Source organism: Zophobas morio, unplaced genomic scaffold (genome assembly GCF_036711695.1).
Source record: "Zophobas morio isolate AGI-343-1 ecotype UQ-CSIRO unplaced genomic scaffold, CSIRO_AGI_Zmor_V1 ptg000007l, whole genome shotgun sequence".
Classification (NCBI taxonomy): domain Eukaryota; kingdom Metazoa; phylum Arthropoda; class Insecta; order Coleoptera; family Tenebrionidae; genus Zophobas; species Zophobas morio.
The window spans coordinates 3,176,592-3,201,229 of NW_026972112.1; the positions used below are offsets into that span (position 1 = coordinate 3,176,592).

At 34.1% G+C, this 24,638-nt stretch overlaps 6 protein-coding genes across 9 annotated transcripts in view; 1 reads left to right on the forward strand and 5 right to left on the reverse strand.

Annotated features, from left to right (window-relative positions):
- The window catches only part of Lpin (Lipin), a 34,723-nt gene extending 29,399 nt beyond the window's left edge, over positions 1-5,324 (reverse strand). For both annotated transcript variants that reach the window (XR_010279771.1, XM_064049174.1), the window contains exon 1: positions 5,218-5,324. The gene's annotated coding sequence lies outside the window, so the exon portion shown is untranslated. The remainder of the gene's footprint in view (positions 1-5,217) is intronic.
- A 95-nt stretch (positions 5,325-5,419) lies between these two features.
- Positions 5,420-11,816, reverse strand: LOC135124243 (A disintegrin and metalloproteinase with thrombospondin motifs adt-2-like). Its single transcript, XM_064049175.1, has 10 exons — positions 11,610-11,816; positions 11,383-11,557; positions 10,989-11,333; positions 7,094-7,305; positions 6,850-7,041; positions 6,424-6,805; positions 6,148-6,372; positions 5,980-6,100; positions 5,756-5,931; positions 5,420-5,687 (listed from the first exon to the last, which is right to left on the reverse strand). Exons 1-10 carry the CDS (start codon positions 11,747-11,749, stop codon positions 5,454-5,456), a joined length of 2,202 nt encoding a protein of 733 aa, XP_063905245.1. The 5' UTR covers positions 11,750-11,816; the 3' UTR covers positions 5,420-5,453.
- A 149-nt stretch (positions 11,817-11,965) lies between these two features.
- On the reverse strand, positions 11,966-12,877 carry LOC135124247 (copper chaperone for superoxide dismutase-like). The gene is made up of 2 exons (XM_064049181.1): positions 12,394-12,877; positions 11,966-12,285 (listed from the first exon to the last, which is right to left on the reverse strand). The coding sequence occupies exons 1-2, from the start codon at positions 12,776-12,778 to the stop codon at positions 12,005-12,007; spliced, it is 666 nt and encodes a 221-aa protein (XP_063905251.1). The 5' UTR covers positions 12,779-12,877; the 3' UTR covers positions 11,966-12,004.
- A 22-nt stretch (positions 12,878-12,899) lies between these two features.
- On the forward strand, positions 12,900-14,287 carry LOC135124246 (phosphorylated adapter RNA export protein). Its single transcript, XM_064049179.1, has 4 exons — positions 12,900-13,013; positions 13,063-13,594; positions 13,648-13,739; positions 13,789-14,287. The coding sequence occupies exons 1-4, from the start codon at positions 12,978-12,980 to the stop codon at positions 14,221-14,223; spliced, it is 1,095 nt and encodes a 364-aa protein (XP_063905249.1). The 5' UTR covers positions 12,900-12,977; the 3' UTR covers positions 14,224-14,287.
- Positions 14,214-14,654, reverse strand: LOC135124248 (centromere protein X-like). Its single transcript, XM_064049182.1, has 3 exons — positions 14,549-14,654; positions 14,309-14,503; positions 14,214-14,257 (listed from the first exon to the last, which is right to left on the reverse strand). Exons 1-3 carry the CDS (start codon positions 14,600-14,602, stop codon positions 14,240-14,242), a joined length of 267 nt encoding a protein of 88 aa, XP_063905252.1. The 5' UTR covers positions 14,603-14,654; the 3' UTR covers positions 14,214-14,239.
- Positions 14,655-14,767: 113 nt separating this feature from the next.
- Positions 14,768-24,638, reverse strand: part of LOC135124245 (oxysterol-binding protein-related protein 9) — a 72,292-nt gene continuing 62,421 nt past the window's right edge. For 2 of the 3 annotated variants that reach the window (XM_064049176.1, XM_064049178.1), the window contains exons 10-13: positions 21,642-22,085; positions 21,112-21,506; positions 15,321-15,548; positions 14,768-15,270 (exon numbers count right to left, since the gene is read on the reverse strand). In XM_064049176.1, coding sequence (XP_063905246.1) covers positions 15,190-15,270; positions 15,321-15,548; positions 21,112-21,506; positions 21,642-22,085 — 1,148 coding nt within the window. In that variant the 3' untranslated portion in view covers positions 14,768-15,189. The remainder of the gene's footprint in view (positions 15,271-15,320; positions 15,549-21,111; positions 21,507-21,641; positions 22,086-24,638) is intronic. The other variant, XM_064049177.1, reaches the window with a different exon arrangement.

Below are 24,638 nucleotides of genomic sequence, written 5' to 3' on the forward strand. Positions count from 1 at the left end.
CTACAATTTTTCGATTTAGACTTTTCATTTTAAAATATTTTAATTTTGGGTTTTTTTAGTTTTGGATTTTTAATTTCTCTTTTCTTAATTTTTCGAATTTTAATTTTTGCGTTTCTTCAGTTTTTTGATCTGCAATTTTTGAAATTTTCAATTTTTAAGTATTTCAACGTTTCAATTTTCAACCTCGAATTTTCTACTAATGAATTTTTCGTTTGTTCAATTTTTCGATTTTGCAATTTTTCACTGTTTCGTTTGTCCAATTTCCAAATTTTCGTTTGTTCGATTCTCTAGTTTTACAATTTTTCGGTTTTAAATTCTGGTTTTAATTTTCGATTTTTCAATTTTTCAAGTCTTCAATTTAAAGTTCCTAAATGTTCCGATTTTTCAACTTTTGCATTTGTCAATTTCTGGAAATTCTAATTTTTCATTTTTTCAATTTTTCAATTTATCAATTTTTAATTTTTCATTACTCCATTTATTCATGTTTCAATTTTAAATTGTAAAATTTTTCAAAATTTGTATTTTCCATTGTTTTGTTTGTTCATTTTTTGAACTTTTGAATTTTTCTATTTCTAGACATTTTAATTTCTTTTTTCAATTTGTTCAGTGTTAAAATTGGAACTTGAATATCCAATTTTAAAATTTTATATTTTTCAATTTCCAATTTCCCAATTTTTCGTTTGTTTCATTGTTTTGGTTGTTGCAATTTTTCAATTTTTCGGTTTTAATTTCTCTTGTTTTTAATTTTCGATTTTTCAATTTAAAGTTGTTAAATGTTTCAATTTTTCAACTTTTGAATTTTTAGATTTCTAGATGTTTTAATTTTTCGTTTCTTCAGTTTTTTGATGTGCAATTTTTCGAGTTTTCAATTTGAAGTTTTTGATTTTTCAACTTTTGGATTTTTCAGTTTCTTGGTGTTTGACTTTTTCATTTTTTCACTTTCTCAATTTTTAATTTTTCATTACTTCAATTATTCAAGTTCCAGTTTTAAATTTAAAAATTTTTCAAGATTTGAATTTTTTATTTTTTCGTTTGTGCATTTTTCCAGTTTTGCAAATTTTTCATTTTTCGGGATTTCAAGTTGAAGTTTTAAAATTTTTCCATTTTTGAATTTATGAATTTTTCAATTTTCACACATTTTAATTTCTTTTTTCAATTTTGATTTTTCAGTTCCCCGATTTTTCACTTTTTTATTTATTCAATTTAACAATTTTTAACATTTCTCAATTTAGCAATTTTCGATTTTTCAGAGTTAAAAATTTAAAATTGGAACTTGAATACCCAATTTTAAATTTTTAAATTTTTCAAAATTCAAAAATTTTCAATTTCTCGTTTGTTCAATTTAACGATTTTTGAAGATTTTCTGGTTTTTTATTTTTCGATGTAGACTTTTCCATTTTTAAGTATGTATTTTAATTTTTAATTTCTCTTTTCTTAATTTTTTGTTTTCATTTTTGCGTTTTTTCCAATTTTCTAGTTTTTTACTTTTTCGTTTGTCCAGTTTCCAATTTTCCAATTTTTCGTTTGTTGAATTCTCCAGTTTTGCAATCTTTCAATTTTTCGCTTTTAATTTCTCTTGTTTTAATTTTCAATTTATCAAGTTTTCGTTCTGCAATTTTTCGAGTTTTCAATTTAAAGTTTCTAAATTTTCGATTATTCAACTTTTGAGTTTTTGATATGCAATTTTTCGAGTTTTCAATTTGAGGTTTTTCGATTTTTCAAATTTTGAATTTTTCAATTTCTGGATATTTTAATTTTTCGTTTTTTCGATTTTTCAGTTTCTCAACTTTTAATTTCTCATTACTTAAATTATTCAAGTTCCAATTTTTAAATTCTACGATTTTCCAAGACTTTTTGTTTTTTATTTTTCGGTTTTGCAATTTTACAATTTTTCGATTAAGACTTCTTCATTTTTAAATATTTTAATTTCTGTTTTTTTAGTTTTTGATTTTTAATTTTTTCTTTTATTAATCTTTCGATTTTTCATTTTTGCGTTTCTTCAGTTTTTCGATTTGCAATTTTTCGATTTTTTAATTTCTCGATTTTTAAATTTTTCGACGTTTCAGTTTACAACATCGAATTTTCAACTTTTGAATTTTTAGATTTTTCGTTTGTTCAATTTTCCAATTTTGCGATTTTTCATTTGTCGAATTTCCAATTTTCTAATTTTTGTTTAGTTCTCCAGCTTTTCAATTTTTCAATTTTTGAGTTTTTAGATTTCTACATACATATTTTAATTTTTCTTTTTTCATTTTTTTTTTTATTTTTCAATCCTCGATTTTTCAATTTGAGGTTTTTCGATTTTTCAACTTTTAATTGTTCGATTTCTGGATATTTTAATTTTTCGTTTCTTCAATTATTCAAGTTCCAATATTAAATTTTTAAAGATTTGGATTTTTTAATTTTTCGTTTGTTCAATTTTACGATTTTTCAAATTTCGATTTTTTAGTTTTCAATTTGTTATTTCTCGGTTTTTCAAGTGTGTATTTTTTCGATTTAAATTGTTTAACTTTCAAATGTTGTAATTTTTGTTTAACCAATTTTTCATTTTTAATTATTTCTCTTTTCTTAATTTTTCGATTTTTCAATTTTTCCTTACGCCAGTTTTTCGATGTACAATTTTTTGTTTTCAGTTTCAGATTTTTCAATTTATCTATTATTCAACATTTAAATTTTTCGATTTCTAAACATTTGTTTTTCGTTTTTCAATTGTTCGATTTTTCAGCTTCTCCAATTTTTGAGTTTTTTTAATTTTCCGGTCTTGCAAATTTTCAATTTTTCATTTATTCAATTTTACGATTTTCCAATTTTTGAGATTTCATTCGGTTTTTTGAATTTTTAATTTTTAAATACATATTTATTTTTTTCTATTTAAAATTTTTCTGTTTTTATTTTTTTTTTCGATTTGCGATTTTTCGTTTCTTCAATTTTTCCACTGGCGATTTTTCGAGTTTTTTATTTGGTATTTTTTCGATTTCTAAATATTTTAATTTTTTGTTTTTTCAAATTTTCGATTTTTCGGTTTTTCCATTTTTTCAACGTTTTCGATTTTTCGTTTGTTCAATTTTCCGCTCTTACAAATTTTCAACTTTTCGGTTTTTAATTTTTCTTGTTTTAATTTTCAATTTAATTTTGTTTTAATTTTCCGTTCCTCGATCTTTCAATTTTAATTTTTAATTTTCAGTTTGTTCTGTTTTTTGATCTGTAATTTTTCGAATTTTCGATTTGAAATTTTTAAGTTTACGATTTTTCAGTTTCTATAATGTTTCAATTTTGCAATTTTTCTTGTTTTCAGTTGTACCATTTTACAAGTTTTAAATATTTTGATTTTTTGTTTTTTCAATTTTTTGTTTCTTTAGTTTTTCGATTGTCAATTTTTCAGTTTAGAGTTTTTTAATTTCTAGATTTTTGTTTTGAATAATCTCTAGATCTTTACCCTTTTTTCCCACATCTCCATTTTTCAGTTTCTCGATTTTTCAATTTCGAATTTTCAGCTACTGAATTTTTCAATTTTTCGTTTGTTCAATTTTATAATTTTAAGATTTTTTCCAATTTTTTATTTTTCAATTTTGCATGTTTTGATTCGACAAATTGCGAATAGATCCATATTTTGATTTTTCTTTTTTCAATTTTTCGTTTCTTTAATAATTCTACGATTTTGCAATTTTTCGATTTTTTTTTAATTATGCAATTTTGGGGCTTTTATTATTATTATTACTATTTTTTTGTAAAAATTTAAAACTTCTAATAGCTGATATTTTCAAAACTGTGTACAAACTTTTGATGACATGCTACATTACTTTTCGAATTTTAGCATTTAAAATGAAAGAATCTGGAGTAAACTTACAATTTTGGAAAACTGTTAAAGGTTTTTAATTTCTGCAAAACCCAACTCTCTCCGGTAACAGTCATAACTTCCTGATTTGCATAATCTAAGGTGCAGATATTTATAGTTTTCACAGTACAGTTCATTCTGTGGCAGACTTTCATAATTAAAGTTTCCAAAATTAGTTAAGATGAAGATCAGCAATTAACATTTCCTTGATCTGTGGAACAAAACTGACTTCGAAACTTGTAAAACTAGGTTTCAAATAATCATACTGCAAACACGATTCTAATTAACTCGGTGTAATAAATTAAAACGAATGTACCAAAAAATTTAATTCCTAATTAAGTTATCTTGTAAACTTGAGTCCATCACTAACGCATTTTTACAAAATAATTACGAAACCACCTTGCCACCGTATCGTACGTCCTCATTATGCAAATATATTCGCAAATATATTGACAAATCCTTCAATATTAAAAAAAAAACTAAACATTTCCACCACTCGATTGCACAATATTGTGGGCGCAGTCTCACCAACTTCACGTTCGCCTCAATTTACAAACTTCGCCTCACTCGATCCAAATTACAATCCCATATTGCCTCAAATCGGATTTCTCAATTCTTTGTAGGTCGACGCTCTATAATGAAAAAACTCTGTTTCTTTCCACAACTAGAGGCACGATTAATGTGCACTGATTCCATTCACTACCAAACTTAATAAAATAATTAATCCTGTCATAATCTCTTTTCACAGTTTCTAATTTCTCTCAAAAACTGTCTCACCACATAACAATCCAAAACACCGATCTCGATCAGTGACGCAAATCGTAAATCACCGACAAACCATACAATATAAATCATAAGAAGCCTCATTTCCGCCTCTTTGTTTATCAAAGAAGTAAACAACCTTCGCTTGAACTGTCGAAGTTGTTTTTAGGGTGAGCCGCTGTTATCGCTCGCAAAATTGAAAAACAAAGCAGATAAGCGAAGACAATGGCAAAATTCGGACCAGAACGCAAACAATTTGGCACATTTTCAAAACGCATGCAGGTTTATTTAGCTTGAGCAAGTACAAGGACGTAGTACCGCATAATAAAAATAAATAAATCTGGCGAACCTTTGCCATGAAATCGATGCTGATAATAATGAGTCATAAGTCTTTGTTTGTTGAACCGGCTTTGATAATGACCAAAGGTTAACGATGTTGTAAAAACCTGACTCGGGAGACTGCTGTTACTAAAAGGGTTTTTTAATGAGATTCGTTGGGCTGCAAACAGAGTATTGATTGATCAGCTGACAGCCCTTGAAAATTTCGGGGAAGAAAGGGACTGACAACGCGTAAAAAACTCGGTGGTGGCTACAGAACGATAGAGAGTGTCGAGACTTACCTAATTTAATTGAATTTACTTTGTATGTTTCCCCTTAAATTAAAAACGGCACTAGAAAACGAACACGAACAAACACCACCGACACCGACTAGCAACTGACAGATAAAATATTGACAAGTGGGATTGTTCAAATGTTTGAGGAGGGGCAGGATAGGCAACCGGTGAAAGTCCCTAGAAAAGTAGGCAACCAGTAATACACACGTGCTAATTTATTTTTGATAATAATACAATAGTTTTTAGTCAAGAATCCTTCGATCCGGAATGATAACGTAGTCGTCGGTCTCCCAGTCCTCCTCCTTCGGACTGTTAGTTTCGTGGGGGCGCAAAACCGTCTTCAGGGGCTTACCGTCAGGGCTTAGCGAAAAGTACGATTTGATAGCGGGGGGAATAGCCGACAAAGGTCCCGCGTTTTGCGAAAAAGGAAAATCTTCCAAAGTGTCTAAGAAGTCGACTTTTGAAAACTGGAAGTTCTGAAACAATAAGTAAATATGGTGTGTAATGAATTTGAGTTGGCGAAATTTTGGATAAATGTTCATACCTCTGGTAAACAATGATGATGCAAACAGTAGTAATTTAAATTCTTTTCACGATGGCACCACGTCCCGTCTGGAAAGTACGGAGAAACCCCTAAGTCATTCAGTTCCATCCGAGGGGTGTAGAAACCACCAGAGTCGGCTCGTCTACAAAATATGGCGCAACCCATCCAAACCCGTCCTACAATAAATATATAAATACGTTATTTGTGTTTTTTTTTATTGCTACCTTCTTCATGTGGTGCTTGCAAACCTCCACCTTGTGGGTCTAGTTCTGGTAACAATTTTGAAAATTCTTGACACTTCTGAGAAGCGTAGTCGGTTACGCTGATTCGTTTATTTTTGCATAGCTGTCAATAAAAATATAGATAAATGGTTATTTATTGATAAGTAGTACCTTTTCGTCTTTACAAATTCCAAACTCTATACTGGACCCCTGGCACCCCGAATCCGTGCTAACAGGTCTTGGATTATTACACTCCCTCTTCTTCGTCTGGAACCCCCTTGATTTCTCAATACACCCTGAACTACATTTAGTTTCCTTCCACGGTCCCCACCCCCCGGGCACCACTTTAATCGGTTTAGGAGGCGACTTCTTCACACACTCACCCCCATAACAATACTACAAACACCCATCCATTACAATCCCCCAAAAACCCCCACAAATACTAACCCTCTTACTACCACACTCCGTCCCATCTAAAGCCGGTCCTGCAAAATAATACCCGCTCCTGTGCGGCGTCTTACACTGCAAATTAAAACAAATCGAGGACAACTCTTGATTAGGAGCCACCACGGCATGCTTATCCCTCAACAAAATCTCACACTGCCTTTTAGCGGTGTAAACCTGGCCTGGGCTATCCAAAAAATGCGAATGATCTAGGTTTTTGGGTGGCCTTGCCGAGTCCTGTAAACATTTAGCCCATCCCAGTTTCGACACGACTTCTGCACTGCAGTGTGACCACTGGGTTTCGCCGTTGGTGCCCCTGGATGGCGACATAACGTAGCCTTCTTTGGGACAGGTGTTGCCTACGCTGTCGTGGTGCATGCCTAGGCTGTACTAGGTGTTATCTAGGTTTGAGGAGAGGGGGAAACGTACTTGTGGCCGATTTCGTGAGCTAAAATGTAGACGCTGGTGAAGCCTGCGCTTGGGTAAGGTTTGCCGAAGACGTTGGTGGTGCCCAGTTCGGCGATCAGGCAGTTGTATTTGTCCAGGCAGACGCCGCCTACGGTGGCCAGGCCCATGGTGACGCCGCTTTTGCGGCCGTTTTCGTAGGCGTAGAAATCAAGGCTGAATTAATAAAAAAACCTAAAGATTGTCTAGGCGTTTTAGAACTGCATACCCAGAAACGTAGAGTGCCATATCCCAGTGGTTCGGATCTTCATCATCTTTCTGATTTAAGCCACTTTGGTAGGCACAGAATGAGTCCAGGAGTTTAGATCGCTCACCATTGTAGTGAGGCATATTTGAATGTTGTTTTTTCATGATATCTAGACGCACAAGGACGAGTTCTATGGAAGTGCCGAGACTCGGGTGGTGGTATAGCGCTTGGACCTGTACTCAGGGTATTATACAAGGTTAGTACAGGGCTTTTTAAATGATTCTAAGGGTGTAGTTGGCCATGTATTTCAAAAATCCCGCTTCGCTGAAATTATGCCTCAATATACCCCCCCCCCCCCCCCCACCTTATCTCAATTGTGATTATTTTTTTGTAATCGTCGAGAGCCAAAGGAGCGGAATTTAATTGCAAAATCCATATTTCCTTACACAAATTTACCATTTTAAACGTATTTTGAGTTTCTAAGAATAAAAAAATCATCGCAATTGCGGTGGGGTTGGTGGGCGGGGTTTAAATTTTGCTTTTTTTTTCTTAATATACACAGTATTCTTCGAACAACACGATATTCAAAAATATGTTTTTAATTTATTGGAAAGAAATACGTATTTTGCAGTTACGCTTCGCCCTCTTGGTTCACGGCGAAAAAAAAATTATTACAATTGAGATTGGGCGGGTGGGCGGGCTTACATTTTGGCGTTAGGTATCCCTTATGAAAATTTCGACCCATTTTCGACGATTTACGAAATTTAACTAAATACATTTCGGGCCACAAGAGTCATTTCTGGCCTCATTTCTTCGATAACTTAAACAGTTTTTCCAGGATTGTTCATTGAAATATCGCAATTTAAATACAAAGTATTCTTATTAAGCTAGAATGGATAATAGATATTCAAAAATATTACTCCGTTATCATCAACACGCTATATTTTTGGAATCAGCATGTCGAGCTCTACGTGCATGAATTTTTTCACAATTTTTAGACGACTTCTTTAAAAGTGAAATTTTTTCAATTTTGACATTTTCGAAACTCAACTAAATACATTTTCGTGTAGATTTCGAGCTCTAGAACTCAAATTCGGCTTCGGTTTTTTGATACCTGCAACCGTTTTTCCAGAATTTAGCGTTGAAATTTCGAAATTTTTGAAATTTTCAAAAATTCGCATTTCGCAGCGATTTTTTCGAAAATGTTGCTTCGTGACCATTAACATGCTATATTTTTGGAACCAGCGTGTCGAGATCTACGTCCCAGAATTTTTTCATAATTTTCAGACCACTTTTTTAAAATTGAAATTTTTTAATGGTCCCCCCTTCTTCAAATTTCGCAAAAATTTTGGCATTTTCGAAACTCAACTAAATACATTTTCTTGTAGATTTCGAGCTCTAAAACTCAAATCCGGAATCGGTTTTTTGATACCTGCAACCGTTTTCCCAGAATCGACCGTTGAAATTTCGAAAATTTTTGAAATTTTTAAAAATATGCATTTCGCAGCGATTTTTTGGAAAATGATGCTTCGTGACGATCAACATGCTATATTTTTGGAATCAGCGTGTCGAGATCTACGTCCCAGAATTTTTTCATAATTTTCAGACCACTTTTTTAAAATTGAAATTTTTTAATGGTCCCCCCTTCTTCAAATTTCGCAAAAATTTTGGCATTTTCGAAACTCAACTAAATACATTTTCGTGTAGATTTCGAGCTCTAGAACTCAAATTCGGCTTCGGCTTTTTGATACCTGCAAACGTTTTTCCAGAATCGACCTTTGAAATAACGAAATTTTTTGAAATTTTCAAAAATTCTCATTTCGTACCGATTTTTTCGAAAATATTGCTCGGTGACCATCAATATGGTACATTTTTGGAATCAGCATGTCGAGATCTACGTCCCTGGATTTTTCCGCAATTTTTAAACAACTGTTTTATTAGTGAAATTTTTTCATAATATAATCTACATATATGTGGTTAATTTTTATTTATAATAAGACTGATTTTGACAAATGGTGTAGTTTCCAAGAAAATAAAGGGTGGGTGGGCGGGGCCAATGCTTGCCAAGGTAAGACTGATTTCGGAAAATGAGATACTCTGTAAGAAAAGAGAGGGTGGGTGGGCGGGGCTAGTACCTGCTAAGATAAAACTAATTTTGGCAGATGACAAACCTTCCAAGAAAAGAGAGGGTGGGTGGGCGGGGCTAGTACCTGCTAAGATAAAACTAATTTTGGCAGATGACATACCTTCCAAGAAAAGAGAGGGTGGGTGGGCGGGGCTAATACCTGCTAAGATAAAACTAATTTTGGCAGATGACATACCTTCCAAGAAAAGAGAGGGTGGGTGGGCGGGGCTAGTACTTGCCAAAATAAGACTGATATTGGTAAATGACCTAATGTCTAAGAAAATGAAGGGTAGAGGGTATATCATTCGGCAAAATCAGTCTTACCTTAGCATCTACTGGCGAAGGAAGTATTGTAATCGAGACCGTCGGTCGACTCTCTTCTACTTTTATGTTTTCTCGACCTTCCATGATCCCTAGAGTACGAATAGGTCTCCCGTTTCCGTCTGTCTGTCTGTCTGTCTGTTTGTCTGCCGTCCCGATTTTTATTAGACAGATCATTTCCGAAAGTACTGGACCGATTTTTGTCAAATTTTGTACTTATATTAGAAACATCATGTAAACGGTAAACCGCTAACCAAAATTTGTCAAATCATCCCCACCAATGATGTGATGACGTCACTTCAAAAATCCAAATTTATAAAACAACATTTTGGAATTTTGCGGGATAAATCCTATCTAAAATGTCCAGAATATGATGAGTCTGTACTTGTCATTTATTATTCCATTAATATTTTTGGGAGTTGCTTATACACGATGACTCAAAAAAATTAATGAATGAGTCAATTTATTTTATTGATTAAATCAGGAACGGTTCACTCCATTTTCCCAGAAAATTTTCGGAATACAATAGTTATTTTATACAAATTATTTTTCAATTTCCATTTTACACTGAATAAATTAGTCACTGAAATGGAGACAAGAAGTGAGCGAAGATGAGTTTAGGTTTTTCTAAAGAATTTTATAAGCACCTAGTAGCCCCGCCCACCTACCACCTCTTCATTCCAGTAACAACTCTTAATATTATTCAATCTTATCTTGGCAAGTACTAGCCCCGCCCACCCACCCTCTATTTTCTTAGAAGGTATATGATTTGCCAAAATTAGTTTTATCTTAGCATGTACTAGGCCCGCCCACCCACCCTCTCTTTTCTTAGAGGGAATGTGATTTGCCAAAATCAGTCTTATCTTAGCATGTACTAGGCCCGCCCACCCACCCTCTCTTTTCTTAGAGGGTCTGTGATTTGCCAGAATTGGTTTTATCTTAGCAAATATTATCTTATTCTTCAAATTTCGGCCATCGACACACCACATTTTTGGAATCAGCATTTCGAGCTCTACATCTCTGAATTTTTTCACAATTTTTAGACAACTTTTTAAAAGTGAAATTTTTAGAAATTTTCAAAAATTCGCATTTCATACCGATTCCTTCGAAAATTTTGATCCGTGACAATCAAATTAAAAAAAAAAGCTTTTCAAATAACAAAATTGTTCAATTGTTCCGCGACTTTATACAAACACTGTATATTTATACATAATTTATAGGTAATTATTTGTAAATAATTCCAAGACTGTTTACGAGTGACTTTCTATGCAATTTGCAATAAGTTATTTAGACCGGAACACAACTACATCATGTAAATAAGTAAATTCTAGTAAATAACAAATGTTACACTTTTCGCATTTATTTATAGCATTGTACTTTTTCCTACACAGCGGCACACTGCAGTTATAACTCCGCTCTTTGTTGAAGCGAGCGGCAAATCAGACTTACACAATCGTCCATAAAACTTACCCCGTTCATATACGCCAACAACATGTCTTGCAACTTCCTGTCATCATTACCCAAAAACGGTGAAAAAATTTTGTATGCAGCTTCGTCGAAAAACATGGCTACTTCTACAGTCAAAGCACTGGCCGGTCTATGACTTGCCGCTTCTCTAATATAGGGCATAATTTCCCCGGCTATGGGAAAGGGGTAAACGTCATCGTTATGTGAAATCATATTGGCCCGTTTGATAATGTGGGGGGTTGAACTATCGAGAGAATTTTCCAAAAGGGGCTCTCTTACAAGGGCTTGCAGGCGTTCGGTTAGAGGGTGAATTTCGAGGGTGGAGTCTTCCAACAAGATGAGTCCTTGCTGGAAAGATATAGTTAGGGATCTTGATCAACGGGGTTGGAAAACCTACCATGGTTCTAGGTTCACACGAGCTAATGGCCGCCACTGCGTCGCCATTTTGACTAATAAAGTGGCAACTTTTGGGGGGTTCAGGAAGAAGGGTCTGGAAATCGTCTTCTATTAAGAAGGTTTGGAGGTCTGGAGAAGCCAGGTGGTTGTTTTTTTGTAATTGTAAGCGAATTGGTCTGAAAAATTATTATTTTTATTTTTATTTTTTAAATAGATTTCTATATTTACCTTTGAAAAGCGTCAAACTCATAGTGGAAAGTGTCTTCATCTGAACTCAGTTCCACATTTGGTAAATTTACTACTTCATACTCAGGTATAGCGTTTTTGTCCCCAGTTTGAAAATAATACGCTAGTTCAGACTCAGTCATGTGATCATGCAAAGCCTCAATTACAAACCCCTGACCCAAACCCACGCAAAGCCCCACCAAACACAAACCCACCAACATCTTAATTTACTCTAAACCCCCAATTAGCCCGCCTAATTTTATATAATTTTTGTGTTTGTATTGACCATTCTGCTGGTACTCGGCGTTAAAATTTCAGAATAATTAAGATTAAGGCGCTCGTAATCAAGAACAACGACCTGAACAGGTGAAAAATTTATTAACAATTAGTTTTTTTAATTACAGAACGGATTTGGGGGAAACTTTTTCGTTCCATATCGTGACCCCATCGCAGGCACATATTGTCTTGGGGTTTTCGAAAAGTCCGGCCGATCTGGCGATGATTCCACAAATTATCCTTCTGTCGTTTGAACTGACCACCAAAGCTCGTCCGATTATGTTGGAAAGCTGCAAACGGGAGTTTTCTTTCTTGAACAGGGAACGGCCGGTGTTGGAGACCTGGATAGGGCCTAAATCGCCGCCTTGAGAAGGGTCGTAGACGTCTCCGACGCTCGCACAGCCTATAATTAAAAAATTGTAAGCGTTCTTTGATTTGTTACATTTGCTCCATTGTGGTGCGTGCTTCAGACAATTTTAAGTCTGCCAACATAAAATATAAAAAGTCCCACCTTGTGAAAGGTCCCCACACTCATGCACCGCCAGTTTTAGTTCTTCCCCGGGCTGCAACCCATCGATGGTTCCGTCAATAATGCACGAAGAGGGCGACACTTGTATAAATCTGACGACTCCCTGTATATTGGAAATACCGGTGTCTAAAATGGCAACACCCGCTGAACTTCCGGCGTATCCCCTAACTACCACTTTTCTCCCTGTGGATTCAAGCTTCTCCTGCACTTCCAACGTCGGCAACGTCGTGTTCACCACCACCGACCCTTTCTCCAAATCCACAAAAACATCCTTAATCCCGGGCTCACCCCCTAAAGCCTTCTTCACCGCCTCCACGCAGGACTCGCATGTCATCTGCACCGCAAACTCAATCTGGCTTTCTGGCATCGTGCCACAAACCCTCACAGCATGACAAAGCAAAAAAACGAACTTTGAGTTTAATTTGTTAAACAATTCGAGGTTATGTCGCTCCTAGGGGATTCGGCCGGGCGGTCGCCTACAGATGGCAACACCGCCTGTCACTTGTCCCTTGTCATTCCGCCAAAAATGACGATTTAATATTTAATTCGGAATTCTGTTTTTGAGGATGGAGCACGACGAAATCGTCCTGGAAGAAGGCGAGGTAGTTATTTTTGCGCGTTTTTGTTCATTCGTGAGGGTTTTCTTTGCAGTTGTCTGACGATTCTGATACTTATACCCCTCTGGAGCGACCCGCGGACTACTCAGGAAGCCAGCCAAATCCGCGCTTTCCGGTGGTTCTGCCGGAGTCCGAGAGCGAAGCGGAGTTGCAGTCGAGCGATTCGGACAGCGATTCAGACTGCAACCGGAAAAAAAGCAAAAAACCCAAGATTAAGCTGAAGCCGAAGCTGCAGCAGCCAAAACGCAAAAAGTATGATATTTGGAGCACGAGGGTGCAGGAGGATGTGCTCGCGGAGACGCTAAATAGCTGTGATGTTACCATTAAGGATAGGTCACGGGATGTGGAGAGTTATGATTATTTGAGTCACAGGGTTAGTAATAAGAGGACAAGGGATGATAGGAAGAACCCGCAGATTAGGTCTGTGGGGAGAAGCAGGAGCCATGAACGAACGAAGGGAAATGCCAGGAAAATCCAGGAGCTTGCAGTGGATGGGTCAAATACTCCAGAGGAAATCGCTAGGGATGTAGCTACTAAGTTATCTGAAGAAAAGGAAGAACTGATCTGTACTTAATTAATTATTCATTTAAAAATACAATTAACGGTTTTATTGTTGCAGTACGAGTTATCAACACTTTGGGTGTAGACAAAACATTCAACATCTTCAAAGAGACAAAACGGATAGAAGAGGAAGGTGGTATGCTCATCATGGTAATTTTTTCTCTTGACGTTTCAAATTTTTATCAAAATTTATTTTTAGAATCAAACCAGACGCAGGACCCCCGGCGGCGTCTTCCTCTTCCTAGTTAGGCACGACGATGACATAACCCCTGAGCAAAGAAGCAAGATCTTCGACGACGACCGAGAGAAAGCCAAAGTCATGATGAGAAACAAGCAGAAGAAAAAACTGAAGAAGTTGAAGGACGATATTGCCGCTTCCAAAAACAAACTTCTGCCGGATTTGCTAACAAGGGCTGAATTATTGGCAAAAGAGAATAATCGCGTAAGAAAAGAGACTGATGAAAGGGACGTAATTAACCCACCGCCGACCCCCGAGACAGATGGACACGAAAACAGCGGCGACGGCATGGATGCCAGTAATAACGGGATTGAAGCTCCTGAGAATCGTAGGAAATGTGAGGCGTATGATGATGATTTTCTTGATATCACGTCAAATGATATGGATTTGTTCTGAAGTTATTTATTTAGAGTTATGGAAAATCTAACATCTGCAACAAATAAAGTTATTACTATTTTCATGATGGTTGTTTTGGTGTTACAATTTGGGGGAGCGCGCTCTCGATGTGGTCTAGGGTGACAAGGGTTTTGTTCTGCGAAGAAGCTTGTTTGGCGGCTCGTAAAGACGCTTCCACGACTAGAAAGTTCGCTAGTTCGGTCATTAAGTCAACGGCGTCGTCGGAAATCTTCGTTTTGGGGTTGCTGAAGTGCGACTTCAGGGCTTCTTTGATTATGTCCTAGAAAACGGTGTCAATGGTCGAAATTTGAATTCTGACACTTACGTTACTAAAACGGGCGTTGATTTTGGAAATAAACGCTTCTTTGTCGTCTGTCATTTTCAAACAACAAAAATTTTTTTAAAAAAGTGGGGTTATGTTTACTTGTCGACGCTCCACCAATAGGCGAGCAGCTTTTCAGTCACCTGATGCTAGTTTAAATTTGCCGCGCAAACTGCAAACAAACTTAAGGGTGTTTCTACAGTCTACACCGAAATAAAACTCTTATCCTCTCGTAGGATGATATGTGTATATCATTTATTTAAAGGAGTTCAACTTGGAAGTAAGTCACATACAAATTTGATCTGATTGTACTACCAATTACCCTTCGCAGGCAAGTCGCTTATAAAATATAGAAAAAAGACCGACCAAAAATAAAGTTGTTCGCGTAAAAAACCTAAATAACCAAATATGTACATTAAATTTAAATTAAAAAACAATACTTGAACTTATATACATAGCTTCATCACGAAAATAAACGCTGTCCGGCAGCTGTATAATACTAAAATTTTACAATACGTACACTTTTCATGATAATATATCACAGTTCACTATAATAATCCTGAAAAAATAATTATTCAGACAAGAAAGTTCATAGAATAGTTCGGAAAAGCACATTAGTAATCATAAGACAGACCATTTCGTATTCAAGTGTTCGATGTTTGCAGTAGCCTTTGCTTCAGCGGCCTGATGTACATCCAACCGTCTTCTGAATATTTTTGGAACAACTGGAAATAAAGTCGGTGAGTGCGGTTAAAGATACTCGGTGTTTTTGTACCCTTGTTTTCCATTCTACTCCTGTGTCTTTTCTTTCTTTCGCTTCGTCGCGCTGTTTCTGTTCTAACATTTGCTTAGCATTGGTAGCCTTATCTATATCGTTAAACTTAAGTCCTGCTGTTACTTCTTTCCAGAGTCTCCTAGATTCGTTCTCCTCCTGCTGACTAATGGGTTTCACTTGTTTCTTATTTATATCTAGGGCGTTAACGTCGATGAATAATTCATTGTCCTGAACAAAAAAAGCCGGTGTTAACACTAGTTATTTACCATTTTAGACATGTTTTAAGTTTTTTGTTGTCGAAATAAGTATATGTGTAAAGAAAAAAAAAGGGAAAATGTAGCCCCACCCACCCGCCCTCTCTCAATTGTGACGATTTTTTCTTATTCGTCGAGAGCCGAGAAGGCGGAGCTTAACTGCAAAATCCCTATTTCTCCACGAGAAATTAAAAACATGTTTTAAGTATCGTGTTGTTCAAATAATACTATGTATATTAAGAAAAAAATAAAGCCAAAGATTAGGCCCCACTTATACCCGCCCCGATTTCAATTCTCAATTATGATGAATTTTTCATTCGTTGTCAGTTCGAGGGGCGGGGCTTAATTACAAGATCCATATTTGTCTACAAGAAATTACCATTTTAAACATGTTTTAAGTGTCTTGTTCTGAAAAGACGACGGCGTATATTAAGAAAAAAGGTAAAATATAAGTTTTAGATTTTACGATTTTTCAATTATTCCATTTTTTGCTTTGTTAGTTCTCCGATTTTACAATTTTTTGAGTTTTAAAGTTTTAGATTTTTAATTTTTCAATTTCGTGTTTTTTATTTTTTGGCAAAAGAACAAATTTAGGTGTCCAAACTAAAATATTGGAAAATTGTATCATTGAAACAATGAAGAATACAAAAATCTTAAAATGAAAATTCCAAAAATTTCAAAATGAAAAGCGAGAAACTAAAAAATCGAGACTCCAAAAAATTGTAAAAACATAGAAAAATTAAAAATAAAACTGCAAAATCGGTAATTGAAAAATTGGAAAAACGAAAAAATCAAAAATCCCGAAATTGAAACATCAAAAAATCGAAAAACGACACAATTTTGCAATTTTAGTTTTCAAGTTCTTTGCAAAAAAAAAAAAATTTTGCAAAATCGAATACTGTAACAGCGAAACATTAAAAAATGCAACAATTAAAAATCGAGAAATTGAAAAAATCAACAAAAAGAAAAAATTTTGCAGTTTTCGATATAAAATCTTTCAAATTATTTTTCCGATTTTTCATTTTTTAATTGTTCAACAAAAGGACAAATTTATTCAAATCGAAATTTTGAACTGAATTGAAAAATGAAAAAATTGGCAAATTGAAGAATTGAAAAAATAAAGAACTTGAAACCGAAAAAATGAGACAAAAAAACTGAAAAATGAAAAAATTGAACAATGGGATAATTGAAAAAGCAATTGGAAAATCGAAAAATTGTAATATTGAAACCTGAAAACCCTGATTAATTAAAAATCGAGAAAGTGAAAAATTGAAAAAACGGAAAACAAAAACTTCTATAAATTGAACAATGAAAATAAAAAAAATTAAAATGAAAACCGGAAAATTAAAAAACTAAGAAATTGTAAAAACGAAACATGGAAAAATTAAAAAATTGTAACATCGAAAAAACGAAACACTGAAAAAACGAAAAATTTAAAAGTTGAGAAATCCAAGAATTGAAAAAATACAGAAACTGAAAAATCGGAAAATGGAAAAGTCAAAAAGTGAATAATAAACCCTTAATACTTATTTGAAAAAAGTGAAAAATTAAAAATCGGCAAATTCATAAATGGAAAAATTGAAAAAATTGGCAAACTGAAAATTGGGTAAAGAAAAAACAATTAAAAAATGGAACAATTGAGAAAAATATAGAAACTGTAAAATCGAAAATTTGTAACACTGAAACATGAAAAGTGATAAATTAAAAATCTAGGAACTGAAAAATCGAAAAAACGAAAAATTGTAAAATTCAACAGATAGAAAATCGAAATATTAAAATATCTACAGGTTAAAAAATCGAAAAATACAAAAATTTCAATTTCATAATGAAAATCGAAAAATATAAAAATCTCGAATTGAGAAATCAAAAAATCGAAGAAACAAAATAATTTGGAATTACCCACTTGAATGTACTTTATTTTTAATTTATTTTCTCAATTTTTAGTTTTTTAATTTTTCAACAAAAGGACAAATTTATTCAAACTGAAATTTTAAAAAATCAAAAAATCGGAAAATTGGTACACTGAAAAATTGAAAAACCGAACAATTTAAAGGTCTACAATTGGAAAAGAAAAATTGTAACCTTAAAAATGAAAAAACTGAAAATTTAAAAAACAGAAAAATCGAACAATTGCAAAATTGAAAATCAAAAATAGAAAAAACTGAAACTTCGATAATTGAAAAAACAACTGAAAATTTGAAAAATTGACAAAAAAAGAAACTGTAAAATAGAAAAACTGATTAACTAAAAATCGAGAAGTAGAAAAATACGGAAAACAAAATCGACAAATTGTAAAATTTAAAAAATCGAAAACTGGAAAATTGAAAAAATAGCGAAAGTTAAAAATCGGATAACGAAAAAATCAACAATTGAAAAATCAAAAAATTGAGAAATCGAAGAACTGAAAAAATAAAGAAAACTTGAAAAAACCGAAAAACCGGAAAACTAAAAAATTGTAACATCGAAAAAACGAAACACTGAAAAACCGAAAAATTTTAAAGTTGAGAAATCCAAGAATTGAAAAAATACAGAAACTGAAAAATCGGAAAATGGAAAAGCCAAAGATTAAAAATTGGCAAATTTAAAAATGAAAAATTGAAAAACCAAACTTGAAATACCTACAAAAAAATTTAAAAAGATAGCAAACTGAAAATCGGGTAAAGAAAAAACAATTAAAAAATGGAACAACTGAGAAAAAGATAGAAACTGTAAAACCGAAAATTTGTAACATTAAAACCTGAAAATGTGATAAATTAAAAATCTAGGAATTGATAAATCGAAAAATTATAATTCAACAGGTAGAAAATCGAAAGATTAAAAAATTGAAAAATACTGAAAAATGAAACTGAAAAATTTCATAATGAAAATCGAAAAACTAAAAAATGGAGAAATCGAAACACGGAAAAATTGAAAAATGATCAATTAAAAGAACGAAAAATATAAAAATCTCAAATTTTGAATTACCTACTTGGAAGTACTTTATTTTTAATTTTTTATTTTCTTAATTTTTCGTTTTTTAATTTTTTAACAAAAGGACAAATTTATTCAAACTGAAATTTGAAAAAATCAAAAAATCGGAAAACCGAACAATTAAAAAATTGAGAAATCGAAGAACTGCAAAAATAAAGACACTCAAAATCGAATAATCAAGAGGTCCACAATTGGAAAAGGAAAAATTGTAACCTTAAAAATGAACAAACTGAAAATTTAAAAAACAAAAAAATCGAACAATTGCAAAACTGAAAATCAAAAATAGAAAAAACGAAACTTGAAACACCGAGAAATTTAAAAATTGTAATCTTAAAACTAGAGAAACTGAAACTTCGATAATTGAAAAAACAACTGAAAATTTGAAAAACTGAAAAAAGAAACTGTAAAAAAATCGAGAAATAGAAAAATATGGAAAACAAAATTTTCTAGAAATAGAAAACTCGACAAATTGTAAAATTAAAAAATAGAAATGTAAAAATTGAAAAAAATGAAACATTGAACAAATAAAAAAAAATCGAATAATTAGGAGGTCCACAATTGGAAAAGGAAAAATTGTAACCTTAAAAATGAAAAAACTGAAAATTTAAAAAACAGAAAAGCGAACAATTGCAAAACTGAAAATCAAAAATAGAAAAAACGAAACTTGAAACACCGAGAAATTTAAAAATTGTAATCTTAAAACTAGAGAAACTGAAACTTCGATAATTGAAAAAACAACTGAAAATTTGAAAAACTGAAAAAAAGAAACTGTAAAAAAATCGAGAAATAGAAAAATATGGAAAACAAAATTTTCTCGAAATAGAAAAATCGACAAATTGTAAAATTAAAAAATCGAAATGTAAAAATTGAAAAAAATGAAACATTGAACAAATAAAAAAAAATCGAATAATTAGGAGGTCCACAATTGGAAAAGGAAAAATTGTAACCTTAAAAATGAAAAAACTGAAAATTTAAAAAACAGAAAAGCGAACAATTGCAAAACTGAAAATCAAAAATAGAAAAAACGAAACTTGAAACACCGAGAAATTTAAAAATTGTAATCTTAAAACTAGAGAAACTGAAACTTCGATAATTGAAAAAACAACTGAAAATTTGAAAAACTGAAAAAAAGAAGTTGTAAAAAAATCGAGAAATAGAAAAATATGGAAAACAAAATTTTCTAGAAACAGAAAAATCGACAAATTGTAAAATTAAAAAATCTAAAACTGAAAAATTGAAAAAAATGAAACATTGAACAATAAAAAAAAATTCAAATACCGAAATCTTGAAAAAATAGCGAACGTAAAAAATCAGATAACGAAAAAATCAACAATTGAAAAATCAAAAAATAAAAATATCTTAAAAAATCGAAAAAACGAGAAACTGTCAAATCTAAAAATTATAACATTGAAACTGACGAAATAAAAATCGAGAAACTGAAAAATTGACAACAAAAAATTAAAAAATGCAAGAACTCCAAAATAAAAATCGAAAAGCTAAGAATCTTAAAAACATCAAAAATCGATGCGAATTAAGAAACATGACAGACCACACAGATGAAAGCAATAATATTCGACTTTGGGCCAGTTTGAATTTAGCGCCGATGTACTTTGTTGTGATTGGTCCGCACGGCTGCGGAAATTAATGTATGCTTGAAAAGATGACTATGTTTATTAAGAAAAAAAAAAAGGCAAAATATAAGCCCCACCCACCCGCCCTGCCTCAATTCTGATGATTGTTTTTATTCGTCGTAAGCCGAGGGGCGGAGCTTAATTATAAAATCCTTATTTTTCTACGAGAAATTACCATGTGAAATATGTTCTTAAGTCATCGTGTAATACAAAGAAAATCAAAAGAGAAGCCCCACCCATCCGTCTCGATCTCAATCGTGATGAATTTTCCATTCGTTGTCAGATCGAAAGGCAGAGCGTAATTGCAAAATCGATATTTCCCTATACAATTTTAAACAAGTTCTAAGTTTTTTGTTGTGAAAAAATGACTACATATATTAATAAAAAAAGGCAAAATGTAAGTCCTTGTAGTTGTAATACCTAATCTATTTTTGAGACGAATAGCAATAAATCGTGTTGATTTAAACGTCGAGAACTATCTTTAACATGCGAACAGGTGATTAAATGGCTTAATATTAGTGGACCTCATTATCTCTATCAAAATTTCATTTTCGTGGAATTATAGCTGTCAACCAGCCTTATTTTAGGGGATTTTGCTTCAAGTTGGTAGCACTGCATACTACTACAACGTAACGACGAACAGCAACGCCAGCAGCAGTTTATAAATCGACCTTCAACATTATTCTCGTGTTTCTTAATTTATTTTGTATACCATTGATTATTTTTTTTATGAAAAGCGAAGAATAAGAAACTAGGTCAACAGAATCGTAGAGACCAAGTTATGTAAAACACACACATAAGAAGCCTCTCACTAAGATAAGCTTTCAATACAAAGCTAACTTTTTACTAGCACGATTATTTCTAAAAGGCGGCACAATAGTAGCCGTGCGCATTTTTGAAGCGGCACAAGCGTTATACAGCAAACCCCGTCCTTACCCTATCGTTCCACTTCGCCTCCATCACCCCATTCCACTCCCCCATTATGGTCAAAAACGACTTCTTGTCGTCCGGCCCGTACACCTCGGCGACTATCTTGTGCTTCTTATTTCCATAGAACGGTTTCGTCAGAAACTCGATAGTGCTGTAGTACCCCGTCTTCTGGCACGTGATCGTAACCGTACCCCCCAACTCGATCCAAGGAACTGTCAATATCGAACGACCGTAGCCGTTCGGGAATGTAACTGTATACTCTTCGTCGTGATCCAGAACCGAAACTATACCCTGTCCTATATTATACACGCATACGGAGAGCCCCAAGAACTTGGACTTGGTGTAAACGTGGGCATTAAAGCTGATGCGCTTGTTGTAGTGTTCAGCGTAGAAGGCTGAAACTGGAAAAGCGTATTAAGTCGAAGCACGTAGCCAGCGTGCGGTTTTAGAATACGTGACCAAAAATTATCATCGTAATTTACAATCGATTGTCGGTGTTGATTAGTTTAGAGCAGTCGCGGGTAAACGTCACTTACTGGGCGGATGGTGCGACACCTGCTCCGCGATGAACGACAGTTGGTCCTTCCTGCACCAAGGCACGGGTCCGTCCTGGACGGCCGCCTCCTCCTCCCTGCTCTCTGGGAACTCCCAGTGGCACCTGAAGATCTCGCCCAGGATGGGGTTGTACGGTTTCTTCGCGACCGCGCTCTTCCGGCCGGCGTGGTACGACGACAGGTACCACTTGACCACCTGGACGATGCGGTCGCGGGGGTCCTTCAGCTCGGCGATCCGGATGAAGAGGTCGGGGTGGGCGAAGTAGTCGGCGTACATCTCGAGGAGGGAGCGTCGTTCGAGGATGAAGGTGGGGAGGACGACCTTGGTCAGGTCCATGCCGATCTTCACTTGCGAGAGGAGGTGGCGGATGACCGAGCCCTGGCTCTCCATTTCGACGTCGTACTCGTCGTCGTCGTCGTAGAGGGCTGATTAAAAATAGTCGGTTGATTAATAAGTGAGAGGGGATCGATACGGATCGGGGTGGTGCTGTGTGTTATTTATTTAAGGGGTCTTAAATATGCCACGGTGGAAATGAAGAGAGGATGATGAATGTCGAGAGAGGGGGGCGACGGTATCCGAGTAGCATTACAATGGGATCCGAAAATTTCAATTTGGGTTGAGTCCTTGACGGAATTCAATTCGGTTATTTGAGTGTGTCGAGTGGACTCGGGCTCGAAGCGCGTGATTTATTTAGCTGCGTAAACTTGGATTCGTACTTTGTTTTTTGTATTTGCTTACCAGCCATTTAGAAAACAATTGTACAGACTAAGTGGTGAGGCGACACAGTGACGTCAGCCGCCATCTACACAAGCACGTGCTCCAACTGACCTCGAGTTTTCCATAAATGTTGGATGTCGTTTCACACTTGTAATTTTTCGTCGGTTCTTGATGGGATTAACAGAAATGGGTTTCGGAGGCCCGGCTTAAATATAGCGTCAGTCAACGTGTCACTGTCGATTTCGTTTCAATCAAAGTAATGAAATTTCATCTGCTAGTCGATAATCAATACCGATAAAAAAGTGTGGGGTCAGTGATGGCGAAAACGTATCATTTCTTAAATTATCTTTAGTACGATTATTCAACATTTCGGTATTAAAAATAAAACAGTAACTGCTTCTGAGCAAATAAAAACTGCACTCAAACTTTTGAAGCACTCTTTAGATAAGATAAGGGACAAAAACGTGCATTTTTTAATTCTCATTATCATTGGTTTAGTTTTAATTCCTGCAGTAGCTGGTGTTAAGTCAACGGATAAATACAGGTGCACCAAAAACAGAAAAAATTTGGCTGAAAAATATTTTGGTAGATAAATAGATTTTATTGTTTTTGTTTACTCAATATTGGCCCAAGTTAAACACACACTGATTTTAAACAAAAAAGGTCGAAGTTTACGCTTGATTCATAGTTTTAGAGATAATGAAGATAAATTTCGATTACGAAAAAACGCTGCTTGGAAACAACTCGAACAAAAAACAACCGAGGCGTCTTTATTACATTTGTATGTTAATGAAACCTCTCCTCTTCACTCACCGTTCCCAAATTTTGTCGAATATAAATTTTATGTAGTTATAAGTGTGTTGACAATGTGATTTTACATTCATATCACAATTTAAATAAAATCCTAAAATATTCCAATCCAGCGTATTATAATTAAATCATTTTTGAATAATTTGAATTTGAAAAAAAATTCAATCAAGAAAATCGTTAAACCTAGGCAACCAGGTGCATGTTTAGTTATTTTTCTGGTAGTTCGTAGTTCTGCTAGGGAATTTTAGTCAGAGGGTTGGTAGTGAGAGGATTGGTAGCGAGAAGTTGGCTTTGCTTGGTAGTTGGTAGCTCCTCTGGGGGATTCTCTGTTGAGAGGGTTGGTAGAAGTTGATTTGGTGGCTAGAGGGGCGAGAGGGTCACTTTTGGTTTGTTGTTGTGGTAGTATAACACTTATGTATAAGCATCCAGAAACTTATTCACGACTTAACAAACAAAGGACGTTAGGTCGTGTTAAACTCAGTTAATGATTAAAATCCTAACATGAACTGTGAATTTACAAACGTGTATGCCAAAATTGTTGTCAAATTTATCATGAACGTTCGTCTCAAAGGGTTTTCCAGTTTCCTAAAAAAAATTGCACGATCGACTTGAGTGTGTTTTTTCTAATTTGTCATTTTTTGAAGTAAAAAGTCGAACATTGAAAATATTTTCTGAAAATGCACTCTGTATTTTTAAAATTATTAAAGTTACAGGAAAACGTTTTCCCTAAATCTTTTGATGTTCAAGATTTTAAAGATAAAGCATTTAAAATTGTTATTCCGGAACAAACAATTAATGAGCAAAATATCAAAATTCAAAATTTAATAGCCACTGCAAATGAACTATTAGCGCAAATCAAGTTCTGATTCTTATTCTAATTAACAATAAAATTAACAATAGTAAATGTGATGAAGAAGGATACATAAAAAATTCTTACATAAATATAGCAATTTAGTTTTTGTCTTAGCAGAAGTGAAATTATCATAAAATATATCAATCTTGTGAGCTGAAGAGGGGGTGGTTGGAGGGGCTATTGCTTCCTTATGAAAGATTCTGTTGGAAAAAATTAAACTTAGCCCCGCCCACCCACCCGTTCTCTCATTTTCTTCTTCAGAAATAAGAAATAAATGCTATAACAAATAAGTAGTATAACAAAAAATTAACGCCGTTTTTAACAGCCTACGTTCTAATAGTTCCCATTTTCATTTTACAAAAGAAAATATAATTCAACGGGCCCACCCACCCCGCCTCCATTTCATTGATTCATTTTGTCTATTCCGATCTCAATTTAAGAGAGATAAAATAGTTAGAATGAGATTGGGGGCTAGTATCTGCTAACATAAGGTTGATTGTGGCAAACGACATATTGTCTAAGAAAATAAAGGACGGGTGGGTGGGCGGGGCTAAAACTTGCTCAGATAGGACTGAACAGTATTAAGAGTGGCTACTGG